The sequence below is a fragment of the Pelecanus crispus genome, chromosome 4 (assembly GCF_030463565.1).
Source record: "Pelecanus crispus isolate bPelCri1 chromosome 4, bPelCri1.pri, whole genome shotgun sequence".
Classification (NCBI taxonomy): Eukaryota; Metazoa; Chordata; class Aves; order Pelecaniformes; family Pelecanidae; genus Pelecanus; species Pelecanus crispus.
In genome coordinates, this window is record NC_134646.1 from 4,127,309 (window position 1) to 4,141,799 (window position 14,491).

General features: G+C 39.0%; 1 protein-coding gene across 20 annotated transcripts in view; it reads right to left on the reverse strand.

Annotated features, from left to right (window-relative positions):
• Positions 1 to 14,491, reverse strand: part of CAMK2D (calcium/calmodulin dependent protein kinase II delta) — a 159,342-nt gene that overhangs the window by 86,113 nt on the left and 58,738 nt on the right. For all 20 annotated transcript variants that reach the window (XM_075709016.1, XM_075709010.1, XM_075709008.1 and 17 more), the window contains exon 3: positions 7,402 to 7,461. In XM_075709016.1, the coding sequence (XP_075565131.1) occupies positions 7,402 to 7,461 (60 nt within the window). The remainder of the gene's footprint in view (positions 1 to 7,401; positions 7,462 to 14,491) is intronic.

A 14,491-nucleotide genomic window follows, 5' to 3' on the forward strand; every position in this document is an offset into this window, starting at 1 on the left:
CCCACGCAAAAACTTGGTGAATATAAAACAAAATGGACACATTGTCTTGCATAAAGGACACAGAAAACCCACATCTTTAATTACCCTCTGTCCAAAAAGGTCAAGACAATATGAAGTTTCTTATTTTTTCCCCCCACATGAAGGATTTAACAACTTCTATGCCCATGTTTTGTGTTACTGTGGGGAGAGATGGGAAAACCCCAAAATGCAGGCTTTTCCTCCTTTCCTTCAGGCGTAAGGGTACGCTCCTGAATAAGAACGCTGAACACAAGCACAAAGAGTCTGACGAGGAGCGGTGCCACGTTTGGGTGCTATCCATTTATTTCCTCAGCAATTTATGAGGAGTCCCCAGCTCAAAGTACGGAAACCAGAGCAGACTGCAAATAGACAGCAACACATTTATGAAATGGGTTTAGTGATTTGTCTTTTTTCCTGGTGTCCCAGACCGTCCTGCATCTAGCCTGCCTCTCGACCTGCTGCAAAGCCCACCCTTCCTTGGGAAGACGCTGCTCCGTATTCCCGTATGCTGGTCCAGCTGTAGTTCTTCCTAGAAGAAAGACCCTTCCGCCCTCCAAAGCACGGCAACTCGGGCTCGTCGGCAACGCCACAGCTCCAGCCCGACCGGGGCTACTCAAGCAGATCTGCACACAACTGGCCCAGGCCCATCAGAGCTGACATGGCACCGTTTCTGCTTGGCAGTCCTACTTACCTCTAAATACCCTGACTTACAAAGCCATTCGGGGACAACCTGCCCTGTTGCCAAAAGGACTTCATTTATCACCTGAAGGGCTGCCACATGTCAGTGAAACCTGCTCTGGCCTTCCGGGAAGGGATGATGGTTGGACTGGATGATCCTAATGGTTGGACTGGATGATCTTAAAGGTCTTTTCCAACCTAAACAATTCTATGATTCTAAGATTCATCAGAGTCAGACTTCAGCCTGATGTAGTTGGCTAATGGAACCTGCCTGCGTGCCGCATCTTACATATACGCCGTCTATAAAGCAGAGGGAGGAGGCGGCAGCAGGCAGGGAACGATGTGCTCTAATGAAGCCAGACATGCTAGCACTGCTGTGTGAAAACCAGGAGATTCTGGTTATTTACGGGATCCAACTACACTGCACACACCATTTTGCTGTGTACAGCTTTTGACAAGTGGGAATGTAAAGGCAGCAGAAGCCCTTCCACTAGCTACGGAGAGAGACTGTGTAACACTGATTTGGAAAAATACTACCCAAACTCAGCACAAACCCTGCAAGAGCAAACTCAACCTGGAAAAAACCCCACATTTTTACCAGGCTTGAATCAGTGGTTTTCCCGACTGGGTCAGGACTTGCATCATCAGGCTAATGCTGTTTTGACCATCTGCTGGGACCTCATAAACCAAAATTACCAGAGTGGGTTCTAAATCAACATCAAAAGCAGTAATAAGATGGTGCAACAGTGTTACCCCATCAAAAATATGTGGATTGCTAGACTAGAAATCGGAGTGCTAAAATACAACTTTACCTAAAGTTAAGAGGACCGAGAAATCAAAGTTTACCAAGAGAAGATAAAAGCCAGAAGACGGGACAGTGACAGTGGATTTTTTTGGTGAAGAGATGATTATTTTCCCTACAAATTTTCTTCCCAAATTTCTAAATTAAAAACCTGGAAGCATTAGTACACGTAACAGCTGTAAAAGTAATAGTTACACAAGACGACAAATCCTTCGTGGGTATTTGTTCAGTAAAGGAGGAGAGCTTTTAATATAACTTGATGTGTAATCTTACAAAGAAAAAGCACTAGGTTCTCCAAACAGTAAGGCTTAACCTACATTTACATCTTTCATTTTAAACTCTATTATGTTAGCAAGCTGTAACAAGTAAAAAAGAAAACCTATACACACTGATGTTTTTACAGTCATCTCATCACGGTGCGAACCCGAGAAATACAGCCACGCTGAAAATCAGACTAATGTACAAACTACCGCAGCCCAGCACAAACTGTTGGAGCTCTGTTACTACAGGAACTTGAGCTATGTTTGCCTAAAATTTCCTACCACAAAGTAACAGAAGCAGCAGGCCAGATTAGTCAAGAAATGCTGGAAAAGGAGAAAATACCAGTATTGCCAAAGACTAATCAGAAAGAAAGGAGTCTGAGCCCCCACGAAGTTTTCTGTCAAGGCCTGAAAGTTCAGCTAATGGATTTTGCATCATTTTAGTTCTCACCCAAAATTCATCGGGGCTCGCTTTCTGTTACAATTACTGTGATTCAAAGAACTGAGGTGAGAAGAGGCAAAAATCACAACATAAGCAATGAGTATTGCTAAGGAGTAACTGTAGGTGAAAAGGATGAGGAAATCCTGTTTTTTTTAAACAAACCTTCGTATATACATTATCTAAGTAGGAAACTTTTATTGTGGTTATCTGTTTTCCTAATATCCCTAATAAAGAATATGCTGACTTTCCATAATAAAAAAATTAGCACATAATACAGCGGAAGAACAAATGCCTTGCAGAAGGTAGTAGATGCTAGCAGCTAGATTCATGGCTTCATTAAAAGGGTATCAAGTGCCCTCGGCAAGATCTGTTTCTAAAATAAAAAAAAAAAAAATTGCTCCATCTAAAAGGCATTTCTCAAATGACCGTATGCTCCTATAGGCTTAGCTATGTGTAAATACATGTATCCATATCAAGCAACACAACATCTGTGTATCAAAATGAATTATCATGGATTTCTTCAATTTGTAAGGATTTGGAAGTGCCAGACAGGTTGATTTTGATTTAGTTAGCTTCCCTTCCTGGCACTTGTCTAGCGAGAATAATATCAGCAATTTAAATTTTCATACATGAATTCAGAACGTGGTACCTTACACTAGTTCAAAATCATTCTTTCAGTAGAAATGCCTAATAAGAATTAAGCTCCCTCAATACATACTCAAATACTTTATTTGTGAACATTTGGTAGGTATGTTGATTCCTGAAATAATCATCTCATGTCATAAATACCCCCAAAAAGGCAGCAGAAAACATGTTTGTTTCCTCTCAGTTTTTTTGTGTTTAACGTTTTCCAGTGACTACTACAGAGATTCAAATCAAGAACCGAAATGAAAATATTTTCATGTGTCTCCTTAATTTCCAAATTTCAGAGTTTTATCCTTTAGAAAGAAAGCATTCCGATTTAGTCGTCTATTTCTTCCCCTCATGCTGTGCTTTTCCATATCTTTTGTTCAAAATCTACGTTTCAGAAAAAAAATTAAAACACTCATGTCCAATTTCAAGACTTCTCTGCCAATACCAGAGGAACTTCTGAAGTTTAGTGCATATGAACACAGACTAAAATTGAAAGCTTTTTTTAAATGTCATCGGAAGATTTCCTAACTGCATAATGGCACTCATTAAATAAAACCACCATCAAATCAGACACGAAATGGATATAAAAATGATATTGTTGGAAAGCTAAAAATAGGTAGGTTGATTGTTAAGAAGTTTAGTCCTGAATTCGTTCTCATCCTGATGGAATCACTAAATATCTTTCTAGTTAGGTACTAACTGGACACCTACCTTGGAAATACAAAGCCAGTGATCTGTAAACGCTTTTGATAATTCTCTGTTTTCTCTGGAAAGATAACTGGAAAATATATCCAGTGGTTTAGAATTATTTCTACACTCCATTTCTCTAAAGAAAACAAAAAATCTTGCTCATATGAAAACTACAGCGTGTTTACTCACAGGCTGAAATCTAAAAATGTGATTCACCACAGCTGTGCTGCTTTACTCTGACTGGAGGGAAAGTATGAAAAAGGTAACTAAAAAGGGGTTTCACCCTAAAGTATCTGGTACAGGCTTAAGACTTGAAAGATAATTAACCGAAGAGACCATAGAATAATCTATAAAGGAGTACTACTATATATGTACTATTTTATTAATAAAGTTAACCTGAAACTGACACCTTTACACTAAGTCACTTTTAGAAGGGAGATTTAATCAAGCTAACTAGGAAGAACAAAGAAGAATAAGACTGAAACAAAAGGGAGAGGATTACTTTCCCTTCTAACTGAATTCTAACTTCAGAAACCTGCCACCCTGCAACGAATGCGTAATTCAAAAAGACAACTAACTAAAAAACCCTACATTGGCGAAAAATAAAGAAAACCACTGAGATCGTCTTTGGGAAACTGCCCAACCAATTAAACTAGATCTCTGCTTTCCTATAGAGATTGCATTTGAAAAATTATATTTTATAATTTTTTTTGATATTTTCTTAAATTATACATGCTTAGTGTTAACACAACAAGTTCCTTTTCAAGAAATCTTTTCTTTTCTGGGCTATTAGAAATTAATCCTTGGCAGTAAATTCAGGAGAAAATACAGATGAAGAGAAAAGTCTGAACTTTATATTCATGGACTTGCTAATATTTTTAAACATACATACTCTCTGTCACACACATGACTTGTTTACAAGGGTTAATCTTAGCATTTTGAGATATATAAAACACACTATCATCTCTGCTGTCACAGCTGACTTACCTTACTCTGGTATACTTCCTTTTTCGCTATTAGTGCTTTCTAGTGCGATACAGTATTATTACCCATTCAAGATGACTTTTTTAAAAAAGGGACATGACGGTGAGCCAAGAAGATTCATAGAATAGAATGATAGAATCGTTTAGGTTGGAAAAGACCTTTAAGATCATCCAGTCCAACCATTAACCTAACACTACCAAGTCCACCACTAAACCAATTAAGGGGAGAGTAGCAATTTCGTGTTTCCTGGCTTGGTGGCTGGATTATTTTTTAATGAAAGTAAAACTAGGAATCATTAAGGTTGGAAAGGAGCTCTAAGAGCATCAGGCCAACCATCAACCCAACACCACCATGCCCACTAAACCATGTCCCAAAGTGCCACGTCTGCCTGTTTTTTGAACCCCTCCAGGGATGGTGACTCCACCACCTCTCTGGACAGCCTGGTCCAATGCTTGACTATTTCTGTGAAGAAATGTTTCCTAATATCCAACCTAAACCTCCCCTGGTGCAGCTTGAGCCCATTTCCTCTTGTCCTATCGCTTGTTACTTGGGAGAAGAGCCCAACACCCACCTCACTACCCCCTCCTTTCAGGTAGCTGTAGAGAGCGATAAGGTCCCCCCTCAGCCTCCTCTTCTCCAGGCTGAACAATCCCAGTTCCCAGAGATTCAGCCAGGTACAGGCAGCACGGAGCCAGACTGACCTAAGGGCTAAGGTTCAGCTGGCTGAGGGCGTGACTGCAGGAGAAGGGGCGAGAGCAAAGCCCTGCCAGGCTGGGCTGCAGCCCAGCAGCCTCCGGTGGGCAGCCGCAGGGCGAAGGAGAGGGCAGGCGCCTGGCCAGGGGAGACTGGGGAGCCGGCTCAGCACGCAAACGTGAACTTCTGCAGCCCAGCAGCTTACGTGATAGGACTTCAGAGGCCCAAAATGATTACTTTTGAAAAGAGTTACCTTTCTAAGTTTACAAAAACGGTTTCTCGTTTTCAGACCGCGTTTATGATCTTCCTCCAAGAGAGAAACCAGATACAAAGTGGCCTTCACTCGAGCAATTATGAAACAAGGAACGATTGTAACCGCACTAATTGGAAGAGGGTTTTTTGGGCAGAAACACAGGCAGGGCTGGCAGAACAGCTGACGGCAAAAACTGAACAACAACAGAATATAACGCCTGCTGCCAAACCCTGGCGTGTTAATTCCGAGTCATGAAAATCTTCTCTCGGACAGATCTAGAACATGGCATCTTTTCTGAAACAGGAGTAGAAGAATTTGCCTATAATCCTTTGACTGAACTGCGCACCTTGGTGCAGGTAGCGATGCATGGAGTCTGTGCTGACTTACAGAACCCTACCTGCCTGTCACCAAAGCTGTCATCGCCTGTTTGCATTTGAAGTCATACGTTCACAAATATGAATGCTGTATGTGGAATGCCTGGCCCGCCACAGAGGATCTGGACTACATCCTAATATTGGTCCAAGCTACTCAACAAACTGAAGACCTGCGATCGTGTGAAATCAATTTAGACATTTGTTTCAACTGAGTTGTTCTGTGCACTTCAGCTCTTCCACTTCATCAGTTTATTACTGGATTTTATTCATCTTCCCTGGCTTGTTCAAACTCACAGATGTACTCTAGTTGCAGCAAGGCACAAGTAAATGACTCCAGAGTCAGACTAGTACCATATGTGTAACCACAGCTTTCCATAACTGCAGAAGAGCTGCACCTCCTCCCCGCAACAAGTTGTACGTTCCCTTGCCTTGCATCACTTTACAATGCAAAAATTTTGGCTGGGATAAAATAACGCAGATAACACTACTCTTCCTCTTTAACCAAATTTGCATGTGAAACCTCTATGCTTTTGAGACTGCATGAGAGAGCTTTTTCAGAGATTCGACGTTCCATTTTGAACTGTGGTACATTTGTTTTCAATTTATGATTATTATTAAAAGGAAGGAGCTGATTCTTTCCCAGGCATGAAACAATTATATTAGTCTAAAAATCTCACAAAGACCAATTTGTTAGATAAAAATAAAAAGGCGAAAAACTAACCAGAAGGAAGAGCAAGCAGACTGCCAAGTGCTTTTGGAGTACCAAGCATACGTATTTATTTAAAACATTCAGTGAGATTATTAGTTTTTCTGATGACAACTTTTAAGAACGTACATGGGGACGGAGGAAGAAGATGGGACAGGAAAATCCCACCCTTCCACAGAAGTCTCGGGTACAGCAAATATTCTTGTGAGAGATACCCTTGGCATATAACTCAGTGTCTGAAAAACCCAGATACAACCCCTTAAAGATCAAGGTACTTATCTGTTTCTATTATTTTAAAAGCAAGGAGACAGACGCACCCCACCTCCCCAAATACCTTTTTTTGCTTTCCATGAATGTTTGAATAGAAAACAAAGTTCTGGAAAGAAAAGGAGCAGAGCTTTCTGCATCTACGTATCTTTTCTACAGAATCTCAAACGCAAAATAAAACAGGATAAAAAAAGCATCTCAGTAAAAACAACACTAACTCTATTGACATTGGTCTGTCTCATTTTGCAACATATGCTGTTAGATGAAATTCTTCTGCAGGTCTTGAAAAGTCATGAGCAGTACTGGAAATAACTCCTCCTACACACTGCTCAAAAAAACCCCAAACACCTGGCATAGATAGCTCATTGATGGCAGAGCAATAGCTCAAAGAAGATGAGAACAGTACATGTTGCTTTAGGTGATCTGCTGGGATATTACATCCCACAGTAGAGTTAGAAAGGAGCACCACATTATAAAGAAATAGTCTTGCCTGGAGATACTTACACTGGACTTCTCCGAGCTGCTATTTGTATTTATTTTGTATTTTCCCTCAATTTTCTAAACTGATATCTACTGTATAAAAGCAGTTAAATGTTCCTACCGATATTGGGATGCTTCAAGAGGCGACAGATTCTAGCTTCTCTTTCCAGTTTCTGGTGATCTGCAACAAAGGAAAGCAGAACAGTTGCTTTTAGTATGAAGATTAATGTAGTTCAGTGTATTTGCTTTACAGAAGCAAAAAAAATAGATCATCTGATGTGATCTGTAAAAAAATACCTCCTTTATTTAGATCCATTAAGGTTTTACGTTCAAACCATTTGTAAAATTGAATAAGGTTGCTGCAGCCAACCACTTCTTTGATGGACTACCACAAGCAGCTCCATTAGAAAAATCAAGCTGCCGATTTACTGGGGAGAGCAGGAAATATTCACGCCGTGACCTATAATTACCAGGCAATAAACCACGTTACAACATTAATCAAAATAAGGACATCCTGAACCTCTGGCGTTGCCTTAAATCGTACCTGTTAACTGCTTTAATGACACCTCGTGCACCAGGTACACAGTCCGACGCGTGGCAGCCACCCCGACCGAGTGCCAGCTCCCACCACAATATGACGCTACAGGAACTTCCAGTAACTAATGACCAGCAGTTAATTATTTTCCCAGCAGGGCTAATCTCTCTCTCAGGCTGCTTATTCATTAACCTGAAAATACCCTGAACATGTAGGTCCAGGTGTAGCGTCTGTTCGCTCCCCTTCTCCCGGCCATTTGATTCTTTCTAAATTTTGGGCAGAGCAGCAGGCTGTAGGTCTGAACTTGTATGCCACCCAGCCCTAATGACACTTCTGGAGATAAAACACTACTACTTGCATGAAGCTCCATTTTAAGTTTAGGGTTTTTTTTTTTATGGAGCACACTTTTATAATATTTGCTCCAAACACCACCATTTGAAGTACTACTTCTGCTGCATTTTGGTTAACATTAAGTAATAAAGTACTTGTTTTATATAATACATGTGAGACTGTTGAGGGGTGGGGTGCATGAATTATTTATCCTGGAAATACCTGAAGGTCTTCAGATACGTTAAAATGTCTGGTGTCAGGCAGTATAAAACACACACACTTGTAACCTGGGCAATAAAATACATAATTTGGACATAATAAAAATAGCCAGCTACTGCCTACTGTAACCCTGTAATTCCAACAGACTTTTAGTGCATTTATCCTCACTTTCTGCAGCAGAATTTCTCTGGCTGCTAAGAATACTAAGCTTTTGCCAAGAGGCAGAAAAGCAGCACAGATTCAATTTTATAATATTAGCTAAAAATAATTTTTCAACTTCAGAAGAGAAAGAAAGTGTAAAATGTTCTCAGAGACGAGGCTCTTTTGCTATTATTTTAACTAGCTCCAATTTGATATCCAAGGATATTATAATAACCAAGCCTTCATAGGGACTCAAACTTCAAATGTCACACAAGTAATTTGGGTTGTGCTATCTCTGCAATCCTAATTATCCACATTATGTTTGAGAACACGCCTAACAACTGAAAGGGGAAATTCTTAACTGTCCTTCCACCCCATAAAAACAGTATTCTGCACAGTAAGTTTAGAGTTGAATAACCAGTATTTAGAGAATACAAAAAGTTTAATCTCCAAAAGAATAATAGGCTTCAAAATATTACAGCAAGAACGGAGAAGTTATCTGGTTTTGTAATGTAACTCTTACAGATCTATTACGGTATCTGTTCTCTCTCATAATACCATCAGTGTAATTAGGTTACCTTTCCAAGGCACTAAATCATAGTTCCTCTGATACCAGTTTGACATCAGAATCTATTGGACAAGAGTCAGAATAGGGTTCAAGAAAAAACACACTGTAAAGCCCCTCCTAAGCGTGAAAATGATATGAATAAAATGGCAAAGAGTAACAATTCCAATCCTTTGGGATACTTCAGTGCTTATAAAAGCGATGATGGCTAGAGGAATACATCAAAAATTAATTTTTTGATAAACTGTGGAAGCTGGGGGTCTGGGGGGTGGTTGAGGGGAGGGCGTTTGGTTTTGTTTTTAAGTAAACGGTTACCAACCAATTCAACTCCTGTGCCCTCCTGCTGTGCTTAATTAAAATGTTCTTAAAAACTCGGGCAAGATACCAAAGGTTTATACATACAGACCCCAGTGTCACACTCTGGCAAAGCATAAGCCCAGAACTCTGAAGATAAATAACAGCAACCAAGCTGACCTCTAAAAAGTGCCCGAATACAACCTGAAGAGCAGAGTCTGTATAGAAGTCAGAAAATATAAAGGCTTAGTTAACACACCCAGTAAGATGACTCTTGACTACTGTGTTTAAAAGTGCATGGGGACAGAGGGACAAGCTGGGCAGGAAAATCCTAACTTTCTCCTACGGAAGATGTCTCAGGTGTAGCATGCACCCTTACAGCGGAGAGACGCTTGGCAGACAACTCTGGGTCTGAAACATTCAGAACCAGCTTCTTAAAGCTAATCTCACATCAGTCTGGGTGAAGCGAGACAGACTGACCTGTTTTACATGTATTTGGAAAGCAAACTATTAAATCATACCAAATAGTAATAGAAGAGATACATTAAGTCTCCAGCTCTCCTGACAGATCTTGCCAACTTACTATCAAGCGAATGTCCTCAATTAATGTGCATATTTTTTTGGTAATTCACTTCATCCATCCAACTCTTTTAGGCATAATCAGTAAAGACTGCAGTAAGCACAATTAATGATGTCAACAGAGAGGTCATTGACAAACAGCAATGAATACAAGAAGTCCTGTAAAAATTATAGCTGTTCAACTACTGCAACAAGTTTTAAATTAGGACAACTTCAAGAAATAGGGGAGGGAGGGCCATGTTGTCATTATCCATGGAATTCCATGTGTTAAAACCAAGCAAATCTGTATTTGTGACATGAGCACTACTGTGCAGCTCCAGTAGAAGCTGGATACTAGGAGATATCTCCTAGGAAGTAGATACTAGGAGAGGGATGCCAAAGCCCTGTTCCAAGAGGAACAGAGTACTGGGTTTCATACACAAACTGGTTGGCTACTCACCAAAACAGACCTGAAGTGTAAAGGAAAACAGAAGGAAAAAAAGAAGAAAAAAAAAAAAAAAAAAGGCCAAAACAAGCAGTAACCATAATCAGATTGCTTGGAGACATTTTTTGCAGAAAATATAAGCAGCATTTGTATAGGGCCTTTTCATGAATCGAGAGGGAATCTAAATCAGAGAACCACTGACTGCAAGAATAAAAAGACAGCAGAAATTGTATTTGGTATGAATGAAGGAAACATCAAAATATCCTGGACAGAGCTGTCACTAACACTTAAATGCTACAGTAACAAAAAAAGGAAATATGAGGACAATGACAGAGAAATATACGATGTAAACCTAAATATAAAGGCACATTATTTACTTTTACGTTCTCTGAAAGTAAGAGTTTTCCAAAGTCAAATAATGTTCAAGTAGGCACTGATTTAGTAGCAGAGGTTAAGGCAAACACACGGAGTTCTGCTGCTCTAGCAATTATCTCTGTAATAAAGGGAAAAAACAGTTGCAATGCAAAATGTCAGCCTCTACAGGCAGAATTATTGAAAAAATAAAACCAGAAACGTAGCAAACATACTAGCTCAGAGAAATCCAAGTATTTGGTTTCTACATTGCAAATCTAACTTAATATCTTGACAAGAAAAAACTGTTATCCATTTCCTAGAAAAATAAGCACTATCCTGCAACATGTTTGAAATAATTAAGCCAGATTAATAACATCTGAAGGCAAATAACATGCAGCTTATGCATGTTTCAATATCAACCAATTACAAGGGAGCTCTTCTCTACATTTTCTGCTCTGTTAGGGATGCTATTCTCCTATTTTTTTCATATTTAAAAAATACATAAATAAAACACATAAAAAGCTAGCTGTTTTCATTCAAATCATACCAATGAAGACATAATTTTTTAATACAATATTCTTTGCTAAAAGACAAGTTTCCAAGACTCTTTGAAGCCCAAGAGAGATGTACAGCATAACTCAGTTTGTTTCCTCTACAATAATGGTACTCTTTTAAATAAAGTATGTGAACATTATATTACAAGATTTACTATGACACAACTATAATAAGCATCACAAATTTCCCAAAATAATAACTTTGGAAAATACAACTGTTTGGAATGTAAAAAATATGCTACACGTGAAATACGGTGCTCTAACCCTTAAATAAAATTATCATCTGTCACAATAATTGCATGGTAAGGTTAGTTCTGAAAATACTAAGAAACGAACAAGTTTAGAAAAAGTTGCTACGGATGACAACTCTTAGAGTCAATAATTTAGCAGCAGATGTTAAAAGAAAATTAAAAAGCTCAACCCTTACTGCAAAGTGTCCAGGTAGTTAAGATATGTATGTTTAAAAGAACTATAACAACAGATTTAAAAAAAAAATAAAATGCAAACTCCATCTTTAAAATAGTTAGCACTCCATCTTTACAGTAGTTAGTACTTCAAGTTTGTAAAACACTTTTTAAACCTGGAGGAAATAACAAGAAAGGAAACTTAATTACTTTTTCCGTAATTTGTACTTCCCAGTATTTTCAGTCAACTTTAACGATAAGAACAACTGAATCAATTCTACATATGCTAACAGTTCAGATTATTTTTATACTCTTTTAAGAGGTATGCAGTATTCTGCCCAGAGGTATAGCTCTTGAGCTAGTCACCACTTGCCAACTGAGCCATCATAACTCTCCGTGAGGCCTCAAAGCCTACACCACTTGCATGACAAAATTTGTCAGCTTAACCCTCCTCTGAGTTTATTGTTAATTAAAAAAAAAAAAGTTAATTTTAAATTTCAGAAGTTAAAAATATTTTTTATTTTTTGTTTTTTTTTTTATATATATATATATATATATGTATTTTAAAAATCTGCAAGGTAAGCTCAAAATTCTTTTATAAAGTTAAACTCTTCCACTGAGGTTTTATGTTCAGATTTTCAAATTCAGTTGCAGCCAGTTTGAAACACAAGCACAGACATATACAGTTACAGAATCTTAATGCCCATCAGCTTTGGCTGTAACTTAATCACGGGTTGACCAATTGCCATATCATACGCAGCACACAGGGAGACGATCTGAAATGCAAACTAAACTAAGTTTGTTTTAGAAGAAAGATGGAAATACAATCAGTGTCTCAGGGGGAAAAAAAATGAAAAAAAAAAAAAATATCAAGGGACTATCGGTCATTTGGCAAAAGATGTCTGTCTCTGGTGCACTACCAGCACTACTTTAAAAGGCTATTCTGTATTACCTCGATCTATATTTACAGGATTAGCCAGCATAGCTAGAAACCTGGAAGGTGTCTGGGAGTCTTCTATGAAGTGCTAAATACACCCTAGGTCTACTCTTCAGGAATAACACAGATATAATAAAGCATTTCATCTTCCACTTTGAATATGAACACTTGAAATTTCTTTGCTATTATAACTGCTATACCACAGCTTCTGAACCAACACCGTATATGACTAATTTCTCACGTACGCTAAACATTTTAATTGGTCGTTTAACTGTTATTATACTACACCTGAGCGCACTCTGAACCCACAGAGAGCAGGCAGGTACACCTGGGTAAGGCAACCTAGAGTACTAACCCATAGTGTGCATGATGAACATGACACAAATGTTCCTCCGGCTCCGGTGGGCAGACAATAAATTAAACAAGATGAAAAAAACAGAGGAGTAAACATTGCTTCATGATTTACTAGGTGAAATGAACTCTGAAATGACAGCGCATAAACTAGATGGAGCTCCTTCATTTAACTGAAGACAACTTATCGAGTCTAAACCTGCAAGATTCTGGCTGCCCTTGGCTCCCACTGATGTCACCGAGATTTTAGCAGCGACTGCATTAAAAAAAAAAAAAAAGGGGGTATTTGCACATGTTCATGTACAAAAATACTTTGAAACGACAGCCGTTGTAACTAAACAACATACTTCATTTATTCAACTACATAAATTCTTCTTGCGTACTGATCCCCATATTGCTAACTCTGATGCTTCAGCTAGTACACTTCTCTGACAAAAATACGTTTCCCTCATCAATTAATAAATGACTATAATTTCCTAGAGACAAAGCTTCACACTGTAAGGCCTGCCAATTAAAAGCACCCAGCGAATACAATTGTTACGCTTTCAGCTTACGCGTCAAAGCAAGGCCATGCCCCGCGTGTCGTACGCCCACAGTATTCAGTCAGAGGTAGCTGTGCCTGCGGAGTCTGCTTCACTGTGCCATAAAACTAGAGGATAATTCACGAAACGATCACGTTCCAGTAAAAGGCTAAGTAGCACACCGTGCTGAGACAGGGGTAATATTCAGCTCTCATTTACAGACATAACAGTGTGCTCAAATAACAAATACTGGAGCTGAATGTTTTCAGGTATGAACGTTAGGCTAAATTGTTATTGCGTGATTTATGAACAATGACTATTGATTAAAACAGCACACCCGGTATTTCTGTAAATCACAATAAAAACATCTTACTCAGCCGTGCTGCTGGATGCACTGCAATACTTGAAGGTTACATCATCATCATTATTATTGACTGCATAATATTCACAGATTTTCACCCCAAACTTAACTAGTATATTGACTGGTGCCAATTAGGTGGTATCTGATGTGACGTAAATTATAATAATGAGCTCTCTGCATTTACCTCCTTCAGTTGCTTGTGTCAGAGTAGTTGTTATTGTACCTGTTATAAAAGGAAATGCTAAGTGAATGGAGATACCTCACACCGTGCACACTGTGCCATGAGGCAGCAGAAAGAGCAGTGAATACTCCTTGACTCAGGGATTTAAGCGGACATTAAGGCTCAGAAGATGACAGCTGCGCTGCCAAAGAAATAAAGTAATCCACAGCGTTGTTAGAGGAGTATCGGAAACCTTCTAAGTCTGCAGTAAGTTTTAGTGGGGGGAACCGAATGCAAATTTAACCTTGGGGGGTACCCAAGAAGACGACTTGCCTTTAAAGTCTGCATGTTTCTTCTACACGTTTCAGGAAATATTGTGTTCCTTCCTTCCTCCACTCAGCTTATTTACAACTACATCCAACTGCAAATGCTGTACATCAGTATCTATTTCTGTGACGCTGTTTTCAGCCAGGTTTCAATTA